Genomic DNA, 26151 nt, shown 5'->3' with positions numbered 1-26151 from the left:
TATAACTGTTATATACCTTTAATTTATAGCAAATTTAATACATTAGTGTTTACAAAATAAATTCTGGACTCAACTGAAAGAGCGTGCTGCTTCGCAAGTTCTTTTTCCTTCCTCTCACTTCAATCGAAGAGACCAGCAAGCTTACGAGCTTCTTCTGCGATCCACGCACAACTTTTGCTCGTGCCAGATGTTGAAATAACAGAACATTTCCTGCATCTCTAAAGCCTCGTTGCTTGGCACCTTCTGTCACTCAAGCTGTACAGTTCAAACCTTAAGCTGTCCTTTAACAAGTTCCATACGCGTCTCGTGAAAGCTGCTCAGGTACTAACCAGGGCACTGGCTAACGTTACAAACTGAAGAAACATCTTATCCGTAGTACTAGCTCACACAACAGGAAAGAGGAAATATAACTACACATTCAATCTCTTATTTCTAACAGCAAAGCTGCGAACTCCATTGCTTAAAGTAAGATACTTCAGTAAGTGAAACAGTACCATACAGTTCAAGAAACATTTTTTTTAAAAAAACCAAACATTTTAATAGTATAAAAAGTTGTTTACTGGTGTTTCTACTATAAAGCTTTGTTCCACAAATCAAAAGTGATAAAATAATTAGATACGTTTACAGTGATAAGAGACTGCAGTGTAGACATTTGAGCTCACATTTTGCTGACCGTTTCAGTACAACGTAGACTGTGACTGAATCGTTAATACACACCTATGACACAGAGCGAACTGCAGACACGAAGTGCACACCTGAATGTGGAAGTTTACCCACGGGCATGGTAACTTACTTTCTTCAGCCCTCCCTTTCCCCTCCAGAACACGTCATAGGCAAAAATTGTATTCAGAAACTGAGGCATATAACTATTTTGGCCGCAGGGAAGCAACTCGTATTGAGGGAGTTGCGCAGAGGAAAAATGGATGCACACAAACACACCAGGGTAAATTCCAAAGTTATATGCCAACTACTTCTCCTTAGATAAAAATGACATCTGCAAAAGTGAAAATGTACAAAAAATAAAAACTGTCAAATAAATAAAGAATACAGATGTTAATTAATCACATATATAAAGAAACGTATTGGCATACTGTATGCAGTATACGGTATATTCATAGAATCACGTGGGCTGGACAGCACTTAATAAGGAGTCACATGTTAAAGACGTAACTCCTTGCCTCTCTCCTCCAAAAGATCTTACGGTTTCTGGATATCAAGTGCAACCTTTTACACCGATGCATAAATCCTGCATCATATTTCATCTTTGCCACACCTAGGATGCATTTTTTTTTTTTCTCCTAAAAAAGATCCACAGAGAAGTCTAAAAAAGTCATAATGGTCTGAATCACAATTTTTGCAGCCCTGTCCATGCTACTCGGTCTCTCGGGTTTCCTACCAAATGAGTGTTTAGCAGTTGTACAGTATATAAACCCATAGTTTTTCCCAACGGAATGGCAGCCAGTCACATGGACTCTTCCATACTCCACCTGGCATTTTCCACACTCCTGAACTGTAGGTAGGTATTACGCTGTGAGTGTGTTACACAAAGGCTGCTGAAACCATTGCAAGTGATGTAACAACAGTTAAGTGTCAAGTACGTCCGCTATAATACAGAATCAGGGTCTAGGTCTATCAAATGCTATATCCACATAACATTTTAAACCATGAAATATTTTATGCATTTTTCTTTTTTTCTACAAATATTGTTGCAAACTTGCTGTTAATTGTGTCACGAGGTTCGCATTTCTAATTCTCCAAGGATTTTCAATTCAAACGTTTAACAACCATATGTACGCTAGGTACACTTAAAGTAGACACTGAAATTTCAAGTAAAATGAACTGTAGCCACATCTACTGGACTCAATACACGTCCCGACATCTAGATTTACTTTGATAAGTTATACAAATACATAATACATTCTTAAATAATGAAGACCCACAATATTAATTTGTGAATCTTCCCACGTTATAAAACCACTTTTACAGGAATGTTTATCCACCTGTATTACTGTTTTAGTTTGCAGTGTCTCTTGCTTTCATGTTTCCACAGATTACTGTACCAGTTCTTAGGCTTTGGCTATTGAAATCTCTTATTTGAATGAGGCAACACTGGTTATTAAGGCTGGTTTTTTTTCTCTTGTGAAGTTTCATTCTTTACTATGACACGGTTTTCCAGAGCAGAATGACTATCTTGTGTCTTCAGGTTCTGTTTTTATGACCTTCCTTTCTACATTGTTAAAAGCCGAATGAGGAAAATCCTTTAAAATACCGAGGCCTTCTGCATTAAAAAAAGAAAGAAACAAAGAAAAAAAGACGTTAAAACCACTGCTTGGAAACAAATATATTCTGTTCTTAATTCAAGAAAAAGGTCCACGAAGCATATGGATACTAACAGTTGAAGCGATAAATTCTGCCTTCTCCTACTGGGCTTGAACCCAGCTGGGTTAAAACCACCTGAGTTACATTGCAGCGATGACAGAGTAATCACCACTGATTTGCTTCAATTCGCCCCGGGAGCGGGGCCTTGTAGAGATGCACTCTTCACTTGCATTTTGAAAGGGAACTGGTAAAAATCCCCAACTAGAAATTTCACTACGTGAATTATCACCGGGACAAACTGCAAAAAAGGTGAGCTAAGACTGCAATATACCAAAGGGGAAGATGCAAGATTCTGCCCGGTCTTCAAGACAACTGCTTTTCCATCTTTTCTTTCTAATAACCTCTTTTCCATTGCATATTCCAAACTCGGGTAGGATTTTATTATTCCTAAAGTTGCAAAAGTCTCAAGAATTTCTGGCTTTATCTCAGTGTGCCAAGTATTAAACTTTAACCAGCCATACAGATTTCACAAAGGAATTCTTGCTGTCTTCTATCAAACTTAGAATGAGTGTCTCCTGATGCCAGCCAGAGGTAAATGACAAGTCTGCCAGTGAGCAGAAGTCAGTGAAAGGGAAACCCAGTTCAAAATACTTACTGCACAATTTTGTTCACGGAACAGAACAGTGCTAGGTCCTTATAAACCAGAATAACAAGTTTTTTTATAAAAAAAAAAAAGCCTGGTTCCTTTATACAGAGTGAAGCCACATTATAATTAAACTGCATTATAACGACAGCACTAGTTCGGTTCAATACTGCTCTCTGAAGACAGACACATGCCAGAACTTGCTTATCGAACCCTAGTTACTGTATCCTTTAAGCTTTCCCCAATTAATATTCAATCTGATTCTAGATTAGCCAGTAACACTCCTCAAAGTTTTGTCTAAAGCCTTGATTTAAAGGTTACACAGGAAGCATGCCAGGCTGAGCTACTGGCTTCTTCACTCAGAGACATCATGTATCAGTAAGGTTCATCACAGGCTTTTTAAGAAATGGTGGGTAATTTACAATGGACAGGACTAACCCGAGGACTGGGACTTTGCCTCACCACTGGGGTAAAGCCGGATCAAATCACTGCACAGAGGTTTTCCAACATGCTGCTCTCCATCAAGTGAAATGTGCTGCAACTGCCTACTTGGCAGATTTGACATTCGGAGATTCAGCGGTCTTTCACCTGCAAGTTATTCACAGCAAAACATTGATGCATTAAAAGCAAAACAATATTAAAAAAAAAAACAACAGGTAGAGACTTAAAGACATACTAATTCTATCAGCAAAAGCATATCCTAAATTCCAGCTGCTCAGGAAAGACTTCTGGCAAAACAAGGCTTATGTAAATATGCTGCTTTGCAGACTGTTCCACAGGCACTGCGAGAAAGGGACACAGCCAGATAAAAAAAAAAAAAAAGTAAAAAATCTCTCTTATTCTGATCAAAAAACCCTTTGAGATCCTAAAAATTCACACTCCCACTGCAGAATGGATAAGTAGTGTAAAAGCAACTTGCACTATCAAGAAGAGCTGAATCCGCACACCTAATTCTTCCTGTGTACTTGTGTACTACATTGCTTGACACAAATGACACATTGCTACACACAAATGAAAACCTACGTTTTAATGCTTAGTTATATCAATTCCGTTCATTTCTCCCTCCACTGCTTGTCTTCCCCCCTCCTTAAACAAACTAGCTCTTAAAAAACAGATAAAAGAACTTCTGTTTGTATTTCTCATGTTTGTAACATTTTGTCTCATTTCACAACAGTAAAAAAAAGAAAACCCAACAGAAGCAAAACAAACACTCCTAAAATTAATTCAAGCTAAGGAATAGCCAGTTGGTAAATCAAAGAGATAACCACAAAACTGTAAGCTTTTTGAAGAACAACAAGCTACTAAGAACATCATTAGAATCTGCTTAGTTCTAAGTAATTTACATAGCTAGCTCCTCAGGTTTTGTTCTGAGACTGCACAAACAGGTACACAAAAAGGGGTACCAACTACATTACCTGCTTTACTTTCGATTTCCACAGAGCAAGAACACAAACAAAATGCAACATTCTGCGCTATTTTCAAAACTTAGAATAAAGCTAGAGCCAAGTTCTGCCCTCAACAATAGCAGCGCACCCTACCTCTTCCCTCTCACGTTATCCATAGGGAAAGCAGTTTGCCCAGGTGCATTACGAGTAACCTGACTGTACATCTGATTGCACTATTTAGACTGCAAGCACTCCAGGGCAGAGATCTTGTCTTGTCCATTCAGTGCTCAGTGTTCTACACTAGATAAATAACACCATTGACAAAGGTTGCATAATATCAAATGCATTCGCTAAGCGGCAACGCCATGCCTGGGAGCTACCGTACCTTGTCCGTCAGCATTATCTAATGACATGCCATTGGGGCTGTGCTCTTCTGAGTTTTGTCTGTAACACCCTGTGGAAAGACGTCTCTCTAATGCAGCCTGGTTGCAAAGAAACTCCATCTGTTTTGCCATCACCTTTTCTGACTGCAAATAAAGCAAAAAAAACCAAAACAACCTTCTCTATATATACATACATATAGTGAGTCAAAACACAGGGAAAAAAACAATATCAAATCAAAAAGACTAAAAGCCTAGATATAGGTTTTTGTTGACTCATATGTACAGATGTGTGCTTTACAGTTTCTTCAAAACCATCAAGCAAACAAAATATTTTTGCACCCATGAAGATTTTCATACTGTACATCTGAGTCACTCAAGAATACTTAAAATGCAAGCTGCTGTAGTTCATCCACGCAGAAATGCAACATTAAATTATCTGCTTCAAAAACACACAAAAAACACTTTCTGCACTTTAGGACTGCAGGTTATGTGAAGAGAATATCAAGAAAAGCAAAAAAATAATGTCTTAATTATCCAGTTAGTTCTGTTCAAATACATGTCTTCACAAAGTATTCCAAGAGCAATGGCAACATCTGCTAAAAACTTATGCCAAGATTTCACCAGACATCTTGGAATCTTTATTTTAGGAAACAGCACTACACAAGCTTAAAAATCTGCCATTCTGAACGTGTAGGATGACAGTATGTTTGTGGGGGATAAAGGTGTGAAACGTCTGTCTAGAAGAAGAACAAGACCTATACACCTCTAGAGAGTGAAACTAAACAATGCAGTGCAACGTGGGAGGAAATGGCGTCTTAATGTTTGTCATTGACTTTAATGCCAAGAGAATTCTAACTTTCAATATAATCTTGTTCTTGAGAATGTAAATAAGCATCTTGCAAAACTAAAAAGAAAATCACAAGTCAAGAAAGTTGATTTAGAAAAGCCACAGTGAGCATAAGAACAGAAAGTGTACGAACTTAACAGCTGCGACTGATAGGAAAAAATTCATTTCTCTTTCTGGTAATGATGGAATTGTTTCAACTAGTACTGAGGCCTATTAATTGCAGAGGACGTAACTTTTCTTGGGAGAGGATGAAAGCCCTGACTTCCCACCAAAGTCTGCTTACTCAGCATAGTTTAACAATTTACAAATGCAATGACAACACAAGAGACCAGCAAAGTCTGAGGTTCTCCAGCACAGCGATGACCCTGGCAGCAGGGTAATGACACGACCAGTATTTACTTACTCTGGCTTAGAGCTCATCAGGTTCTGCAGAAGAACACTGATAGCTCAAGCTTGGTCTTGGGAGGTAGGTGAAAAAAGAAACTATTTTCAAATAGTTTACTTTCAAGTGTGCTTTAACTTTGCTACTCTGTCACTCCTGTTAGACCTTTTGAACTGTAAAATAAATTTCTAAAAGAATAAAACATTTCTAAGTCACTGTTATTTAACTGGGATAAATTTTAAACTGCAATGACGCTTCTCATCACAGAAAAACCTGTAGAGTTGCAGATGCATTTAAGCTTAAAATAAATCTCTAGTTCATTGCTATGTAGCAGCGACCAAAGAAAACTTTAAAGCGTATACAAGACGAAAATAAGCTTGCAAAAATTAAGTTCATTTAATCACTGTGTGACATCAGAACACGTAGCACAATTGCTTTTTGATATATCACAATGAACAGATTGTATGACTGTACATTACTTTGCAATAGAAGGTAAGAGACAGGGTAACACATCTAGTCTCAGAAAACACGAGTGTAACTCCAAAATGTAATCTTACATGAAAATTCAGTGATTACGTTTGCCCAAACCAGCTATACAAAATAAAACTTGTTACAACTTAGCATAAAATCCCTCCTTGACATCAACTGGCAGTAGGAGATACGTATTTTGCCTCAAGGCTGGGACACAGTACAGAAAAGACAAAGAAATAATCGGAAACCTGTCTTCATTTATAAAAAGCTTTCTGGATACTTGAAAATACTGCACTTCCACCAGGCTAGATGTTATTTAGAAAGGCGATTTCTCCTCTCAGATCCAGAGGCTCACTATTTCCTAAATATATTGGCCTTTCTTCTTACAAGAAACGTCAGAACTGAGGACTCCAAGATCGCCTACTCTATTTCTCAGTAGACTCAGTAACTTGAACTTTCCATTTATAGCTAATAACACAAGTAACACAGCACATACTGTACCAATAGTACCCTACTTGCTCCCAACAGGCAATCACGTATTTTCAAGCTTACTACACTTGATCTTACCTCCTTGGAACTAACAAGGGTAAAGCTGTAGCACTGTATCAGAATAGTTTCTGAAGGTAAACCCAAATTAAGAGTGATGCAATCACAGCTAAGCTAGGTAGCCTTTGAAAATTGACAGTAATTACTTCAGCCATCAAAACAATACCTCCAAATCAACGTACAAAGACATGGCCTCTATTATTCACAGTGTAGTGTAGTTGATTTACCTGGGAATTAAGAGCTGTTGGGTCTTCACTCTTTCCTTTAGCCAAAGCGAGTGGCATTTTGTCTTGCTGATAGAGTGTCTGGACTGTGTCCTGGAAATCAGGATAACCATCCTATTGAGCATAAGAAGAAACCAAACACCAAGAGAGATATATTATTGGTTTTTTCTTTACCCTCTCTGTATACTCAAAAAACCAAAAACACATTCCTGAACTTCTGTGAAAATTCTGGACTGCAATTTACACGTTCATGCTATCCACTTCATTTAAGTTTGCACATAAAACACACACAGCCCCTCTACAACAACTGCTGTATATCTAAAACGGCAAACACAATCACATCTCCTCTCTCACAGTTTCAGGTGAATCCAGACTACTGTTGTCACTGACATTAAACTAGTTTACAGTCAGCCTTGCCAGGCAGATTCAGGCCCATGGTTTCTGTCACTCATTACAGCAGCTTTAGAGATCCTCAAAAATCAAGTCTATATGTAGTTGAGAATAAGGTACGGCAGCTGGATATACTAACCGTGAGAAACCAAGCAAAGCCTCCCGAAATTCAATGTATTTCACACAGTACCTATGCTAGTATCACAAAATGAAATATCACTATTTTAAAAGCAGGGTAGCAAAGACTTTATATACTATGGGAAATAATGATTCAATAAGTCTTTCAGTCTCAAATGCTTATGACATGCAAATCTCTTTTGCAGCTTGCATATGTAAAGCAAATAAAGTTCCTGTGAAAGCCTGCCAGACTCCATTAAAATAAATTAATCATCGAAGCAAAGGTTCAAGATGAGAAATTTATCCTGCTTGGCATTATAAAAGGAAAGCTCATGTAAAATAGAGGAACACCCAGAAATGTTTACAAAAGCACAGTATAGGTGACTGTTTAAACATGAGAAGCAGCCAGAGATCTTAAGACAGACCCCAAACCTGAAAACAGTGACATCTGTCACTGAGGATCCGTAGACCCAGGTACCAAAAGTACACCAAATGAGGTATATTTTCCTTGTGGATTCTAGAAGCACGTGCATGTAAATAACATTTTCGATAATAGCTGGACAAATTACAGCCCAAGAACAAGAAAAGTGATCTTTCAGAAAAACCACAGGGGAAGGACTTACAAGCTCCATGCCCCTGGCAGGCTGCCCGCAGGGAGATGGTCAGACCCGCGTCAGGTGGCCAGACCCTTAGTGCAACATAATGCCAATAAAGCTATTCTTTGTGCTCAGGAAAAAATATGTCCAAACACTGCATATTACTTTTATCCACCCAACATACTCCCTCAGGGAAAAACACATGCAAAATTTCATAACCAGGTAAATTGCCACAAAACCTCATCCTCTAGAAACAAAGGCTTTGCAGCACACTTCCACAAGCCCTGACCATTTTCATAGTTAGACCTGAATTTGTCTGGAAGACCTGATTATATGTAGGAAGATGAGAAACTGAATACACAAAAACCTATCACTCAGGATTCTATTTTTGCAACATAACAGGTAACACAGCTCTTTACAACGCATCTCTGATCACTTGCCAATACAAAACCAAAGGCTGTTTCCCAAAAGCGGGGCCAGCTGCCCGCTGCTGCCTCTTGCCTTGACTGTCACCCGTCAGTCACACAGACACCTCTCGGATGACGATGCAGCTCTGGATCACCTTCCCCGAGCCCTTCCCCGCTGCCGGCCGTTCTCCTCCCCCCTGCCCCTTCGGTGAGGGCTGAGGAGGAGCCGCTGGGCCAGGCAGGACCAGGTTTGCCCGGCAGCTCCTTCTCCCTCTGCGGTCAGAAGAGCCTGCTGCGTGCAGCGCAGCATTTTTGTTTTGCCACGCTGCTGCTCGGTTGTTTTTCAAGCAGCTTCGTGCAGCAGATGTTCTCAGTCCCACATGTGCTTTTTTGCTCCCTCTAATGACATTTTTCCTATGCAAACAGTAGCTTCTACTGCTTTTGCTGTTTTTGTGAAAAAACACAAATCCTACACTTGCACTGGTTTTCTTTACAACCCCCTCAGCAATGGTGGAGGTGGGCCTTTTCTCTCCTCTCCCTCCACCTGTACCGGCACTGAGGGAAGACGCTTCCTCCCAGCCTCCACTCAGGCCTCCCTGCCTGTGCCCCCGACTCCCACTGCGCTTTGTGAAACCAGCTTTTGCAAGCTCTCCCCATCCCTCTTGTTCAACTGTCCTTTATACCACAGACGGCAAGAATATTTTTAAAACTCTGTCTTTGCTGTCTTGGCTGTTCGAAGCGACTCTGAAGGGGAACCTCATCAACCCCAACACAGCCTCTCCCTCCACAACTTCTGCGTGATATACCTGTGACTTGTTTTGCTTTCTAAGCTGGTGCCACAACAGCTCATCGCTTTGAGCGATGCCGGTACTGAGTCACGGAAGATGACAAAATAAGGGGTCCCCCCGCCCTGCAACACCTAGGCAGGAGGGATCCCTGCTCGGCAGGAGGATAAGCCATTTCCATCCCCATTCTCCTGTGCTGCTCTTTGTCCAGTGCAGATTTAGGAACGATAACCCCTTTTTTATAATCTGCTTCCAAATCCCAATTCACTCCATTCCCTTTTTCACTGCCTCCACGCCTTTAGTCTGTCATTTGCCTGGAATTTTTTCCCTTCTCCGCTCCACACTTCACTCCCACAGCTCGCCCACCCACTCTACGAATAAGAGGGGGAGAGCTCACAGGGGAAGAGAAAGGCTTTTACAGGTAATTTGATGTAATTCATGGCATATTGTTTCTTTGTAATGCCTGTGTGAGTTTCATATTCACGAAGAGGATAAATTTACAATGGTGGCTGTAACCCGGCAATGGTGCAGCTTGCACACACAGCTCTGCTCAGGGATGACCTTCAGAGTCTCTCTGGAGGTTTTTTTAAGTGTTATTACATATCAGGAAATTAACTCATCCTTTTTTTTTTTTTAAGTAATCTTTTACACGATGCACACAGGGTGTGAAGACTTTCCAAATTCAAGCACTAGTATTTTAGACCACGCTTTGCAGAGACATTAATGACTAATGGGTAAAGGAATGGTGAATCAAAATACAGAGTTCAGCCTTAAAACAGAAAGGCAAAATGACCTTTACCAAAAGAAAAAAAAAAAAAAGGAAAGAAAAACGAAAAAGACAGAGCTAGTTACAACAACAACAAAAAAAATCACCCATGTTCAGATGCTCTGCATGGTATTAGCACGATGGTGAGCTAAGAGAGCCACAATTAAGCATTACAACCTTAAAAATAGGAAAAGGAATTCTTATCCGGAACAGAAAAAAAATCTGCAGCATTTGCTACCATTTTCATTTTTACCTCCACCTTTCTAAAAACAAACTTACCACCCCCCCAAAATCCCCAAATGTACTACTAAGACTTTTTTTTTTTTTTTGCAAAATGCAAGCCCCAAGAACCAAAAACACTACATGTAGAAGTGATGTACTGTGTAGTACAGCATCCTTTTTTAGTATCTTTGAAGAAAAGTCCATGATTTACAGTGTACCTCAGAATTATAATGCACTGAAGTAATGGTTTACTCCTTAGAAGACTCCCAAATTTGTATGGAAAAAGACATTTATGCTGATAACAACACTGTTCATTTCAAAATTAATAATGCTATCAAATGAATTATTTCATTAAGCTATTTTTTTAAAATTTCTTATTGTGGAAAAAAGTCATATTTATGAAATACTAATTTTTACAGTTAGGACATGAAATTTTCACAAGCATTTTAAAATATGACTGGTAATTTTAGATAAAAAGAAAACCAAGTGAACATCCGCTCTCAGAATTACTGAACTAAACAGTGCCTACAGAAAGCAGGTCTTCCAGACTCTCAAGATTTCACCACACAGAAAATGAGTGAATGCACATTCCCTAAAGCTGCCCAAATTTCCTGCTCTCCAAAACACGATGTTTCAGCCTGTATTTTTCAGGATTTTAATTTTACTTCTTCCTTCAATGAAGATCCTGTGGAAAAAAGCACCTCCCTTGTAGTGTGTCATTTTAGATACTTGCTCATCGTCAATTATTACTGAACGAAGGAAAAACTTCCTAATGCTGAAATCTAATATATTAGTCAGTGAACTATTTCAAGCAGAGGAGCGGCAGCTCCCCAACAGCTCTTATAAATTAGGACTACGCTGGACAAAAGAGGGGAGACTCAAGCAACCATCCTGCAACGCGTTGGTCAAGGCAGATAATGGTGAAGGTGGACACAACCATTTAACATAGCTTTTCCCTGCTCTTTTTTGTGGATCGAAGAACCAGAATCGGTCAAAGCAAATCCTTACTGACTTATCACCAAGGCTACCAGTAAAAAGTGCACATGTATGTTTTATTTTATTTATTTTATATTACGTAAACTCAAACTACAACTGTACACAGACTGATGGAACTTAATAAATAAAAAAAATTAAAATAACTCCTCTACAGCTATTCATAAGTGCCTTTTCAAAACTAGCGGCTCACACTGGGGTTTGCTTCACAGGAAAAGCCTTTGTACAGGTAACAAAGTCTCACACTACCAAAAAAAAATGAAAGCCTTGCATTTAGTGCATCATTTATCACAGAATGAGTTACGTATGAGAAAAGCATTCCAGAATACGTTGCAACTTTCCTCTACAGTTAAAGAATATATTACATAGCCGTGTCAAATACAAATCTAGCTCAGGCCTAGCTTACCTTCTAATGCCTATTTAACCTACATCTTTTGGAATAAAAAGTACAATAAAAAAACTTCACAACATTAAGGATGAATTAGATACCCACGAAACAGTAACTTGTTTAAAAAATAAATTAAAAAGGAGGATCTGCTATTCCTATATATATAGGTATACATACTTAATTATTTTTTATTTTTTTTTTTATTAAAAGGCCTCAAATTTACTTTCCAGCAGTGGTAACTGAAGAACGTGTTAGGAGCTTCTTCTTAGGAGAAACTGCTCCTAACAAGAAACTCCCAGCATCTCCCTAAGCAACACCTTGCACAGGTGTATACATTAGCCATGTATACATGTGCTTTTTACAGAAAAATAGTTACAAAACCTGTAAATTAATATCTACAGGCACAACAATTTGTCAGCTTTTAACTTTTCAATGTGATCAGTTTTATAATTTATAGCATAGTCAGAGATGGCTAGTATTCTGCTATCAATCCTTACCCAGAACTCTGGATTCTGGACATGATCAAAAGCAGACTCTAGCAAATTAAGAAAACCCTACCCCACACTGACTTAAAAGCAGGAGGCCTTACGGAAAGACATGCTACAGCAGTTGAGCTTATTCCACTACAGGAAGTCAGTAAGTCCCACTCCTCTCCCTCCTACTCAAGAGTGCAAAACCCTGACAGTAACTTTACCATGAAGTAAATCCTACTCTTTACCCTTGTTCCTACAGGTTTCTCCATCAAGCAGAAGACATTTGCAGAGACGGTGGTGATGTTCTCCCCCTCTCTCTCTCACACCCATCAACTGTCTGTCAGATGTTTTTTTGACAAATTTCCTTAACACAGATCCCTTCAAAACAAAAGCGAATTTTAGCATGCATAGGTCAAAATACAGAAGTCACATTACTGTACCTCTATCTTGATTCTCTTTGGTGACAGCTCATCCCTTTCTCCACATTTAGATCTAGAAGAGAAGACACATACACTATCAGTAAACAACACATTAACCCTGACCATCAGAAATAATCATGAAAAACATGATTGAAAAATTAATCAAGCAAGAACAAGTGAGATACACAGAAAAAGCCTTCAATTCACTTGGACTTGGCAGTAAATGTCACTCAAATATAGAGGAATATAAGGGCCTTGTGTCCTTTTCAAAGGTGTCGAGAAACTCATGCACTTTTCTTCCTAACAGAAAGCAAAGCTACCTGAGCACAGAAAATTACAGAAATGCCTTTGGCATTGCTTACCCAGAACGGATGTGTATTTACATTAATCACTATGGAAGAAAGGGGAGCAAGGGAAAACCATAAAAAGCTCCTAGAAGTGTAAGAAAATGTATTTTGAAAGGATACTGTATTACACATATCAGGGAGTTAACGTTTAAGAACAATATATAGAAAGTATCAAGACTTTCAATCATATGTATTCACAGTAATGTTTTAATTGTCTTTAAAAGCTGTTAAGCCTTCGTCACTTTTTCACAAGGGCAGTTAATTTAACAGAACAGTAACAGCAAAAATTAGGACTAGCTTCAGTTCTTTTAGAGCAAGTTTGTAAGTCACTCCCTATGATCTTGTCTTTTTCATTCTCTGGAAACTAACAAGCCAAATCTGTGTTTGGAAAAAAAATAATTGATACATCAAGCAACTTTGGCTACTCTGCCTATTTACATTAACTTGAAATACACAAATGCCTTAAATACTTGAAATCGCCAGCCTCTCAGATGTCTCTCAACGAGCACTATCATCACAAAATCTGGAAAACTAGAGAGGAAATAAAAAGGTAATTCAAGACAGCTAAATCTTAGCAGTTTAAAAGCTTCACGACTTAAATGGCATTTTCCTACCCTCCTCAGAAGAGCACTTTGCTAGCTAAAGAGCAAGAAGGAAGCGTCTCTAGTGCTTCAAAAGAAATGCTATCAGACTGATTAGCTCCCTGAAAGTAAACGTCCTTTGAGTTAATTAAAATCTTACTTGGTGGTCCTGTAAGTATACTTGTATGTAACTTCTCGAGAGATTTGCCGAGCTAGTGCGAAGAGTTCATCTCTCCTGGTCAACAACGCGTTATCTTTTACACACAGCTGAGCGGCTGCTTCATTAACTGTTAGCTGCAAATTAAACACAAAAACAGGGATTTATGGTTTTGTATACTTTCACCCGTTGTGCTCATAAAAGTACCTGTTCTTCTGAAATAATAAAAAAATGTCAATGGCAAGTAAAATTACCTATAATTGTATACTAAACCCTGGAGGGTTTCTTCTCTTTTATACCCTTACCAAGCCAGGTAAGCCTCTGAGAAAAGATATAAATGTAGTTGGTGCATTTACTGTCCTTTAAAGTAAAACATTATTGTAAGACTGTCTCAGTGTGCGCTGCTTGTGCCTTATCCCAGCATTAATTAAATCTCAGTATAAAACAGTAGCTCTGAAGGTTCACAGTGTTTGGCTCCCAAAGCCTGGTTTACAGGGAATACTATTTTTATAAACGCAATATGCCCAGGACTCAGGGGGAAAAAAAAAAAAACAACCAAACACAAACCCACAAAAAAACCCTGACAGTGTGGGTACAGATGGCTTTCCCTGGTGAATGCAGCATAAATTCTGTAGAAGGTGATGGTTTAAGAAACGATTAAACTTTTTTTAGCTGTGTTTCTCACCCTCATGTTTGTGAAGACTATCTTCAGACATGAATCAAATGTAACTTGCAACAAGGATGTTTTCCTCAGCCTGCCAGGACACATTTCTAGTGCCTCTGCTGCTGGCAATAGTTTCATAAAGAGAGGAAAAAAAACACTTTAAAGTTAAGGCTCAAAACGGTTTCACAATGCTCTTCAGAAGCCCGTAGGAAGTGGTGATACTGTCATGAATTATACCAGCTTAACAATAGCACTGTCTGAAAAACCTATGGTCAACAGTGTGGACCAACAACAAAAATATTAATGCAATGAGAGACACTGAAACCGAGGCGCTGGAGAGAAGATTCCCCGCTCCTTCCACAGTAAGCAGGGGCTGAAGAGACGTTTTCACTTCTTCCTCAGCTGAAGAACAGCCAGCATTTGTAATGAGGCGTAACAGCAAGAGGCCAACTGAACACTACAGGTATTTTTGGTATTTTTCCCAAGTGCCCACAACTCTTCTACTCTTTATTTCTGGAAATTAAGCTGCTTTGAATGGGCTTGGCTTCTCGCAAAGGAGCACAACCTAAGCTTTGCTACTACCGTCAACAGTATGTTCTGTATCCATCTCGGGCTAGTGAATATTACCAAGCAGCTAGGTTTTCAAAGCACAGTCAGCATATTCATGATGGGCCGACATGGCACAAACCTTGATCTGGCAAGTGCAAAGAACAGCCGTGGTTCAGCACACGAGGTTATGCGGCTGAGGATGGGCAGGACCACACACGCGTGGCCTCAGACACCAAAAACACTGCTCTTACAAGAAGCACTTTTCATGGAAGTGGAGGGAAGGTGAAGCTGAGGACAGACCAGCAGGTCTGCAGTTAAACAGCATCTCTTGGGAGAAGACAAAGAAACTTGCTGCTTTACCCCACTGTCTACCACCCTGCAGAACGTCACCTGTGAATTAAATCACGGAGGCCAGCACCTCACCCAAAACCCAGCACGCTCCATCCCTGAAGGATGCATAAGACATGAACAACAGGCAACCATGCTGTCCTTCGCCACAGTGCTTGATGACATCCAAATTAGAAAAAAAAAAATTATATTTTGCCCAATGTGACACTTGTTCTCCAGGGAGGTTGAAAAAACAAAAACATGTATCAGAAGAGCTGAGATTCTCTCAGTGGCCTGTGCCCATGGAGTATTTCTAGTAAAACCTCACACAGACCTGCTGTTCCTAATATTTCACAAGCATTTTTTCCTGTGTTTAGCATAAAAGCCTCTGATCTGAGTACGGCATTTCCTGCAATACCTGAATACTAATCAGAGTGCAAACATGTCTTTAACAGGCAAACTTGGGATGTTGCTTGATCCTTTAGTCTCTATACAGACCAAAAAAAAAAAAATAAAAATCTCAGAGAGATCAGATGTACAAGGGTGGAAAGTTTAGGTTTAATCTGTGAAACATCTCTAGGTTACTATGTTCCTACAAAACAATGTACAAAAATAACAAACTATTACCCCTGAGACAGACATTGTAGAACAACTGGTCCTATCTTTTCATAAAAAAACACAGGGAAAAAAGTAGATACAAAAAAAAAAAAAGATTAATACAACACTGATGAGAAGAATTACCATCCAAAGCAGGCATTAAGTTCTGTAACAGTGATAGCTATTACTTTGCTGAGGATGAATAATATGGCTAATAGTTACAAAATAATTCAAGATGCTTTTTTAATCCCTCAATAAAGTGTTGAAAGGTTGCAAAGAGCTGAAATGACTGAAAATGCTTTGGGTAGTTATAGGCAAATGCTGTTTATCCTAATATATGAGAAAAGCCAAATGTTTGTTTGTTTGTTTTTCCTAGTTTCTTCTTTCAGGTCACATCCAGACTTACTGAATTGAAGTGCATCATGGCTTCCTGCCTTTTTCAGGAGGCATAATACTAGAGATAGAAAGCATTTTGCATGCCTAAAAATAAAGATTCTGTTTGCTGGAAGCCTTAATGACACGGAGCAGCACATAACCATACCGGCTCTACGAAGAAGCACGGGTATATTCCCATCTGATGGGGTTCATAGATTCCCCCACTAAAAAAAACATAATTAAATACCAAGCCCTACTGTTTTGGTGAGTCAGCAAAAGAAAAGGAAAAGACCAAGCTAGACAGAATTTATCACTTGCCTTTCTTATTCCTGTTTCTCAGACGATTAAACAGGATTTTTTTCAGTTTTATAGGTACCGAGGCAAGCACTGAAATATTAACACGCAAGTTACAAATCTGACTCAAACATGCCTGGGTCACCAAGTTCAAGGGCATGCCTTGTACTCATCCCTCCTCCAGTCCAACTTTAAACATAAAGCGCCCTCCATGCTTGAAAAGCTGTGTCATATCGAGACAATAGGATGGATTAAGGACGGTACACTTATTAGTTCTGAAACATCTTGGAAAGATTCCGCATCAGATTTTATGCTAGATCAGTGCCCTATGCAAATACTCCTACCAATAGCACAGGCTTCCAAACCAGCTCAGTGTCTACAGCTCTCACTGGTCTCTAATGGCTGCTCAGGCCCTCTGAGACCCTCCAGTGTTCGTACTGAAACAGAGAACATTCTCACTGATTCGCCACCAAATAATTCCATCAAGTTTGAGTTTAATTTGCATGCAGCTCCACTCTGCTAGAGGAGACAGATACCCTGATCTTTACATTAAGAAGCTAACCCCTACTTAAGCTTTTTAAATTCAGTGAAGTTTATTCAGCTGCTCCTTGCCAGCTGCAAGGAGAAACCTTGAACTGCGAGGCAGAATGACAGCCTTGGAATGTAGTAACACGTGCAGAAACACAGTCTCTGGACAAGCAGAAACTTACCTCCCTGGTTGTTTAAGGTCCTTCCTTCTGAGCAGCAAATTGTTTAAGCCATCAAAAACAGAAATCCACTGAAGTTCAGCTTACAAAAGGCAAACTCTGGTTTAGCAGATTTTAAACAAAAAAAATGCTCTCATTGCTACTATTTGTATATTTTCTGCTTTAAAATGAAAACGGAGAGAAAACCATTCAAGACAAAACTTTGTAAAATCCGGCCTCTTTAAGCAAACAGTAAACCAATTATGAGCAAATTCTTCTTGTTTGCATGAGTGCAGTTCCCATCAAGTTCTGCGAGGCCCCATATGCGTAAGTGAGGCATAAGTCAACCACATACTCCTTTGATCTTGTGCCCTTAATCATAATAGCGATAGAAATATTTCCTAAAGCCAAACCATGCTCTCATTCCATTTTTAAACATGGTTTTACAATGATGTAGTAAAGATCTGTAGTGCAGTACTAAAAAAAATAAAGGCGGCAGAGCAGTCATCCTTTCTTCCAGTTCTTTGCTACACTGCTCCTTCAAACTACCACCCCACTATTCACTCTTCCAGCTTTGTAGAGCTGCTCGTGAGGTTACCACACACCTGACAACAGCTGGCCCTGGCACCCACTTCCCATTACACTGCTAGATGCCAAGAAATTGTCCTTTGAGAAGTCTGCCCAGATTTCAGCCTATTTTCTGCAGCCGCTACCCCATATAAGAGACTGCAAAAGCCCTCCATCTCATACGCAACTTGTTCTGTTACGGGAGAGACTTCCGCAAGGTCAGGAGAGTAGGATGAGATCTGTTCTTGCACACTGGATGAATTCATAGATTATAAGTGTTCAACATAAAGCCACAAAGCACATAAGTGAAAGCTGCACAACTAAAACTCTGCGGTACAAATGCGGCTGACTACTAACAAGTTCCCTTGGAAGCATCTCCCCAGTCTGTAGTAAAAGCCCTAGTGAAGTAACTGCTGGTGGTGTGCAGTTGCCTTATAAATGTAAATACATAAACAAAAATGTAAAGAAACACGCCTTGATTTCTTCTGCCCTTCTGCTCAGAACCATAAAGAGAACCTAGTCTTATGCTATGGATCACACACCTACAAAACTTCTTCTTGAAGCGAAAAAAGGCTAAAGCCAGTACAGTCTTTTTGGCACTCCTGTAATATAAACATTGCCTTTCCTTTTGGGAGCTAAGCCTTACATGCCAAATTTTAAATCCAACTGAAATTTTGCAATCACTGTTAACTGTGAAAATGCTGATGCAGCATTCATATCAACAGCGTTTTGGCACTGCTTTGAATTTTGTTCTCCTCTTGTACTGTACTTTGGCACTAGGGAACTATTCCCCACACAGACACACCTATTGCGTTACAACATACGCAGTGTGAGCCTCAAGAATGCCAGAAGAGAGGCAAAGGAGGCCCGCGTGGACTTTTAAGGACAAGAGGGAACAGATGCTACGCAGGTATTAAAGGACTAACCTTCAAATTACAGCCACCCACCTATACCAGAGAGGGTCCTTTCCCTTCCTCCTCACATAGTCTGCACTTCACTTGACCGGCTTAAGACTACTGTGTCCAAAAAACCCCGCAGGTTGTATAATCAGGCTTCATCCCAATTCACGCACACAAAAAAAAAATCCCACCCCACTGGGTTTAGAGACCTCATCAGCAGAATCCTTTTTACCTCGAGGGCACAAGCTACACAGCAGGGTCTGGAGGAGAGGGAAGACAGCAGAGGGCAGTAACCAAGCCAGGTGATCCTGTTACCAGACACAAGCAATTTTAGTTACTAATCTTCCAAACAATCTGACTACTCTCAAAGCTGCAAAGGAGCACCAAGACAGTACCGCTTTAAAAAAGTGCCGAATACCTAAAATCCCAAGGGCCACACTCAGTTCAACACTGGTTTGCTGTTTCAGAACAAAACTGTTTAAACCCTCTGTCTGACAGGCCACACCAGTGACCGAGCAGTCTGATGACGCCAAGTTGAAGTCATCAGCGCACACATGCACGCACCCACCCAGGAAAGGGTACTTCTACTGCACCCAAGATTTCCATCCCAGGGCAGGACTGCCTATAGCTCCTGTAAAACACACAACTCTCGTCACCCGCTGAGAACTGCCCGTACAAAAAGTGTACCCTGTGAACAACATCTCATAAAAGGTGTAGGACTAGGGGAGGAAGCACACTGTCGCTCAAGGTATATTACCTCGTGGAGGGTGAGATGCTTGCCATCCTTTCTTTTCGAGTCAAATCTGCCATATATTGCACTGTACTTCCTGATCTCCTCCTCTTTGTGAGGGTCCTCATCACTCATCTCAAAGATGTGACCAATCATCTTTGCCAGTTTCTTATTTGTTTTCAGTAACTCCTTGACTTCATTGGAGTCACTTTTGGGCAGGGAGGGAACCATACGTTCTACACATTCAGCAACTGACAGAGCAGCAGCGGCATCCAGGGTCTCACTGTTTTCCTTTGGTGAAGCCGGAGAGCCGAGGTCAGCCGGGGAAAGGCTGTGTTCGCTCTCTGTGGTGTGGTGTCCTTGCCAGAGTCTCGGTTCGCTGCCGCTCTGCAGCGATAAGTTCCCCACCACATCGGATTTGCTTGCGCCCACGCTTTGCACGCACGTCGTGGCAGCGCATTTTGGAATCTTCAGGTGAGGCTCTCTGGTGCTACTGTTCCTTTCATAACTGCTGCAGGATATCCCCAGCCACGCAGGAGACCCTTCCGGCAGCTTATATATTGGAATGCTGCTGACCGGTAAGGAGGTGAGAGGCTGGTTAAAAAGACCAGGGTTTGTGACCCAGTCCCTCAAAGCCTTCTGCAGCCTTCGGACATGAAGGGGCTTGCTAGCCATGCCTACGAGAGCCATTATCTCCAAAAACTCCTCTTCACCTGCTTCACAGAGCTGCTGGACATCATCACCACCCTGCTGAATAAAGGCATCGAAGTAGAATAAGAGATTTGCTTTTTGTAGTATTCGATACAGCTGCAATTCCCCAAGGGTTCTGGGTAGAGCTGACGCCATCACGGATGACAGAACCTGCAAGGAGTAAAAACAGAGAGAAGATGAGCATGAGAACGCCGACATCCAGAGGCATTCCCCCCACCGCCAATCCTTCTGTAAGGCTGTCAACTCAGAGGACAGGATTCCTTTCTCTCATTATAACAGCACGTATGGAAATGAAAAAAGGGGCAATAGCTCTGGTTTTTTACTAGTTAACTTAATGGAAACATTTGTGAAAAAACAAATCAGCAGATAGTTGCGATGCACCTACAAAAAAGATGATTCAAACATGAAGCCAGCTTGTTTTCAGCATTCTCACTTCATGTTTGTTCCCAAGAATGTCATTCAATATTGCTCACTGCTTCTACTTGACTCTCTTTTATGTCTTCAGATCAAAATGATCACAAAACACTCCTAAGAATTACTGAATACGTGATCCCCTGAAGAAAAAAAGCTCATCAGTTTCGATTTTCCTTAATTCCAAATCGTTTCCCCCATAGCAGTGTGGAGGGCTGTAAAAGGAAAGCAAGGAAAAGTGCTTCACAGAACCCCAGAGGATTAATGAAGCTGGATCAGCAAAATGGTGTTTCAGAACCAAGTACTTCTACAGTTTCCCCCCATTTCACAGAAAAAGGATCTAGTGTCTCTGCTGATCTTAATTATGGCAGCAATATCCACAGACAAAGCAAAAATACTGATGGATTCCAACACATATAGTTTAAAAACATTACTTTGAATTCACCTGCCTGCTGCATTTGCTAACAGGCCTGCGTGTCATTGATACTTACGCCATGAAATACTATTCAGCAATGCAGCAATTGCGCTGTAAGGGCTCCCAACAGACAAACTGCAGCAGTGTTCTACCCTTATGGCTGCAGAAAAAACATTTGCACGAGTTTCAACTTCATAAAACCCGTTATCCCCAGTTAGCCTGCAAATAACAAACTCTTCAGAGAATTCTAAGATCACACATACCTCTTCACTCTACGATGGCTTTCACAACTACAAGCGAGTAATTTCCAGTATTACGCTAAACCACCAATCAATAAGGTCTAAAGCATGTAATTTACGGTTGGTTGGGAAAGCAACAGAACTAAAACATGGAGCTGGTCTGCTAACATTACTCTAGCTCTACCATCACATTGTACTTTAAAAAACGCGCAGTAGAAACCTAAAAATCAGCACTGACAGAACGATTTGCACACATTGAGGGGAAACTATTTTAATAACGTGCAACCCCCCTCCCCCCAAAACTCCAATGCAAGAATGTATGTATGCTTAGGGGCATTGGGAGACTGATAATCAAAAGTAAAACTAAAGCAGAAACTATTTTTACAATTTGCACTTTGGCTTTTTTTTTTTTTTTTTTTTTTTTTTATAATATGCGCTTTTTCTTCAGCGATTCAAAATAAATGTACAGGTGTAACAAACAGAACTCAACTTCTGTTCAGGGGGCATCTGAAAGATCAGGCTTTTGCTAAAAAACTTTGATTAAACTCTACTAGAGAAAAATAAAATTAGGAGGCCACCCTTACAAAAATAAGTGCAACAGGAACAGAATACCTACAGCCGGTCTCTTCAGGAAGAAAAGCCCCGGAAAAAAAACACCACAAAAGTACAAAAAACCCCAAACCACCAGCTGCACGTATCATTCTTTGTACACTGGTATTTGTAAAACAGAATGGACAGCAAAAGCCGTTTAGATCTGAGCAGCCACCTCAAGGAGCGGCTGGTGAGCTCAAGAGCTAATAAACTGCACACTTCGGAACTCAGGGTCAAACTGGAAACATTTAAGAGCTATTTATTTTAGAAATACATTTTAGCTTTCAAAAATAATAGTTGCAAAAAAACAATTAATTACTATCTACACTCAAAGATGTGGAAATGAAAGGAAAATGAGGAAAATCACTCACTTAAGGTAATCCTGAAAACAGGACATAATTCAGTATTTTAAAAACTGTCATTACTTCACAGACGTTCTTAGAAAAATCCTCCCGTTCCATACAAACTTTGACAAGACAAACAAAACTAACAGCTTATGGTTTAGTGGCATTTCAGTAAACTGTTCCTACCCTCCCATTTCAAATGATGCTGACTTTCTACCATCAATACCACAAATTAACTTACATAACTGTTAGAAGAATACCCGTTTGCTCCGAGAGTCATCCATCTTGGCACAAAATCTACATAAATCTACATAAATGGACTTTGTGCAGAGAGCTAAATTGAATCCAGGGAGGATGGTGGCAGCGAAATTACACACAGCCCAAGAGCTGCAGGCAAGGCATGGAGCTCATTTTTCCAGCCCACAGGCTGGAAGAGCAGCAACAGTCCATGAGCAGCCTTTACCTAGAGGCTTCTAATCAACAAATCTCCTCATGACAGATAAAACTGGATTAATATGTACTATGGAGGCGTCAGTAGCGAGTCCACAGTTCAGACTGCGTTGAGATTTGCATTTAAAGCAAGACTGAAACCCCTTTGTTTTGTACTTTAAAGACAAATTCTGTTTTCCAAATTTAGTACAGCAACTCCTGAGAGGGCCACGCGAATTTTCCATTTAAGATTGCCACCAATTTCTGCATTACATTTCCAAACACTTCTCCTTTTGACCTCTTTTCTCCTCTCGTTAGACCGAGTTTGTTCCGCACTCACCTCAACGACATCCCAAGTATTTCTAAACTTTTACAAGGGGAAGGCTACCTCCCCTCCCCGAGACAGCCTCGCCACGCCACCAGCTATGTTGCTTTTCCAGACACTACCAGCCCACTCCACTGGTTCGGCTCAGCTCACAGCCCACAAAGCCGGGACAGCAGGTAAGCTAGTCAACCTGGAGGAGTAAGATGAGGCTTAAGAGGAGGACAAGCAACAAACAAGGCTTGCTGAGAAAGCAGCGCAGCACTGCCAGCATGAGAAGAGACCATTAACCCAAAGGACACATGGCATTGCTGTTGCTGCCTAGCTTTGCTTACCTATCCAGCTACGGCAAAGCCGTGCTAAGCACACCCACTCAAGTCTCAGCACCACACATCTTTCAGGTGACCTTTAAATTGCATCTAAGAGACATAAAGTACTGCTTTCCATCACTGCTGTTCTCATTTAGTGCAGCTGGGGCTGTACTTTTGGGGCAACGGGTGAGCACGAGAAGTGATTACGCAACAAGAAGACGCGGGGCGAGCTCACAGCCAGGAGACTTGAGTATGCTCCTCACCAGGGAGAGCACCTCGGGTAAAATGCTGGGGCACCGCGTGTGTTCCCCCTCTTCTACAGCCTGCTCAGTGAGCTTTAGGCTTTCTGATCTGTGATCCCAAACAAACCCGGTTCAGGAGTAACAGCCTGGTAACGTCCTCTGGCAAACCCTAAGAAGCTCACCAGAATGATCTGCTGCCTTAGGAGCAAGCAAGTAGATCTTCTAAGGTACGGCCAGCTGCAAACCCTTTTATGGCAAAAGGCAGGCATGTGAAGCTGGCATGGGAAGGTCTGCAGCAATAAATGAACACAGCGATGGCAGTTGAGCTGCTGCTTCTCCCCTTTCTTTGCTCATCGTCCATACCCGTAAGGAGTGTGGGAACACAAAGGGAAAAGCAGCTGTCTTTTACATTTTACACATATAGAATGAACAAAGAAGCTAGGAAATTCCCCGCCACAGACAAAAGCTGTTTAAAATACATGCAAGGTTGCATGCTGTTATGGCCACAGAAGAACCCGGCAATCACAAGTTAGATTTTTCACTCAGCCTTTGCAACCCACAGCCACGCGTTCTCATCTTCCACATTACCTCATCCACATCCACAGCCTCCCACCCCACACGCCATGCCCTCCTCTCCAAACGCGGGATGTCACCTTAATTCTGACCACAAACATAACTCCTGGAAAAAAGCAAAACAACAACCACAGAGACACCACAGAGCACTACCAAGTATTTGTAAACAATCAGTGCAGGAATCGCAACCTATTCCTGCAACTGGCTCCCTCTATCAAGACAACCAGCGGCGGCAGCAGCCCAGCTCAACATCTTTAAGCAGGGGAAAACAAACGTTTCTCCCCATTCTGCCTGGTCCGAGTTCGGAGCGGCACGTTTCCCGGAGGTGGCAGGAAGATACACGGCTGCAGCGAGCAGGTGGTGGGCGTGGGTGAGGGATTGGGAGAAGGAAAACGCGGGAGTTGGGGGATGTAAGCGTGGGGCAACGACTTCGCTAGCAGTTTTCCTGCTTTTTAAGGCTGCACTAGAAGTAAGAGCAATTGAGCAACCCTAAACCGATTTTTAGAGATTTTTATTTCAGGTGAATTATATTTGAGCTGTCACCAATTAAATTAGGAATACGCACAAGGAGAAAGTGCGAAACATCACATTCCTGTATTTTAGGAAAAAGTGATTATTTCATAATATATCTTGATCACTTTGGGCGTTTTGAAAAGTCTCTGAAGACAAACCGGATTTGGATTTGAGAGCTTGGCTGCTTTGCATATTCATTACATTTTTGCAGCGTTTCCAAAGGACTTTTAGCAGGAGAAGAAAATTACATGTAGCTGCAGAAGCGAGACTTCACAAATTAAAAACTCTTGTCTAGCTCCGAGATGTGCCAAAATACAATCTATTAAGTGAGCTTCACATTCAAATACAGATGCATATCTCACCTCAACTAATAAGAAACTTGAAACGTGCAAAAAAACCCCCCACAAACCCGTGTAAGGGCTGGAAAAAAAAAAAAAAAAAAAGAAAAAAGAGCCCAAATACTTCACGACTCCCACCCGATCGGTGCGAGCGTCCCACCCGAGCGCGGCCCGGGGAGGGTTACCTACCGCCCGGCATGCCCGCCGCGACACGGCCGCCGCCGGCCCCGGGCAGGCCGCGGAAGAGAGCCGACGCGGGGGCGGGGGGGCAGCCGCCAAGCCCGCTGACAGGAACACCCCCGAGCTGGGGCCCCGAAGCTTCCCCGGCGGCCGCTCCTCCGTAACGGCTACACGGGTTCCCGGGCGGCGGACAGGCGGGGCGGTCTCCCCCCGGCCCGGGCCGGCCGGCGGCGCCTGGAGCCACCGGCCCCGGACAGCCCTCACGTCCCGCCAACGGCCGCGGGGCGGAAGGAGGGGGTGAACCACTGCGCTGGGGGGGAGGCCGCGGAGGGGCACCGCACTGCAAAGCCGGGGGATGGAGGGGGGGCGGCCGGTACCACAGCGCCGCTCCCCCACTCCCGCCCCGGTACCCCTGCGCTGGGCCGGCAGCCCGCCGGCGGGGCGCCGCCCCCGCCCGGTCCCGTCCCGTCCCGTCCCGCCCGTCCCGTCCCTCCCCGCCGCCCCCGCACCGCAGCAGCGGAGACGGCAGGGACGTTGCTGTACTTTCCGCCCCCCGCGCCCCCCCCGCGCCGGATTTCTCCGGGAATCACCCACGCACCCCCCGCCCGCTCCTTCCGGCCGTCCCCCCCGGGGCCGGCTCCGGGCTGCCCCAGCCCCCGCGGCCCCGTCCCGTCCCGCACGTACTCTGCAGTAGGCTGCCGTCGCCACCGGCCGCCCGGGGCTTCCCTCGATGCCGTCCCGGCTCCGCAGACTCAGCCCCGCCGAAGTTCCTGCCAGCGCCCCCCCCGCCTGCGCGCCGCCGGCCCAGGCTCCTCCTTTCCCATCGACGGGGCGGGTGGGCGAGCCGGTCCCCGCCACCGCCTCGCTGCTGCCGCCGAGGCGGGGGGCGAGGAGCGGGGGGGTGGGGGAGGCCAGGCGGGCCACCCCGCGCAGCTCGCCTCGTCGCGGCCGCGCCTGCCGTGCGCGGAGGCCGAGCGGGCGGGCGGGGGAGCGGGAGGGAGCG

General features: G+C 42.4%; 1 protein-coding gene across 4 annotated transcripts; it reads right to left on the bottom strand.

Annotated features, from left to right (window-relative positions):
* NAB1 (NGFI-A binding protein 1) lies at nucleotides 1-26151 on the bottom strand. 4 transcript variants are annotated; one of them, XM_074594496.1, is made up of 8 exons: nucleotides 25833-26151; nucleotides 19557-20390; nucleotides 13845-13978; nucleotides 12778-12829; nucleotides 7204-7314; nucleotides 4733-4874; nucleotides 3401-3550; nucleotides 1-2278 (listed from the first exon to the last, which is right to left on the bottom strand). In XM_074594496.1, the coding sequence occupies exons 2-8, from the start codon at nucleotides 20373-20375 to the stop codon at nucleotides 2187-2189; spliced, it is 1500 nt and encodes a 499-aa protein (XP_074450597.1). In that variant the 5' UTR covers nucleotides 20376-20390; nucleotides 25833-26151; the 3' UTR covers nucleotides 1-2186. The 4 variants fall into 4 exon arrangements, with proteins under 4 accessions (XP_074450597.1, XP_074450596.1, XP_074450594.1 ...); XM_074594495.1 differs by having other exon boundaries at nucleotides 3425-3550; nucleotides 25833-26137; XM_074594493.1 differs by lacking the exon at nucleotides 25833-26151 and adding an exon at nucleotides 25158-25414.

Source organism: Larus michahellis, chromosome 7, assembly GCF_964199755.1.
Source record: "Larus michahellis chromosome 7, bLarMic1.1, whole genome shotgun sequence".
Lineage (NCBI taxonomy): Eukaryota > Metazoa > Chordata > Aves > Charadriiformes > Laridae > Larus > Larus michahellis.
This window is presented reverse-complemented; position numbering and strand designations above follow the sequence as displayed.

Coding starts and splice junctions, on each gene's coding strand:
- NAB1 (XM_074594496.1), bottom strand. CDS start 20,375: ATGGCGTCAGCTCTACCCAGAACCCTTGGGGAATTGCAGCTGTATCGA. Junction 13,979..19,556: donor AGCATCTCACCCTCCACGAG/GTAATATACCTT, acceptor TTTAATTTGCAG/CTAACAGTTAATGAAGCAGC. Junction 7,315..12,777: donor CAAAGAGAATCAAGATAGAG/GTACAGTAATGT, acceptor TATGCTCAATAG/GATGGTTATCCTGATTTCCA.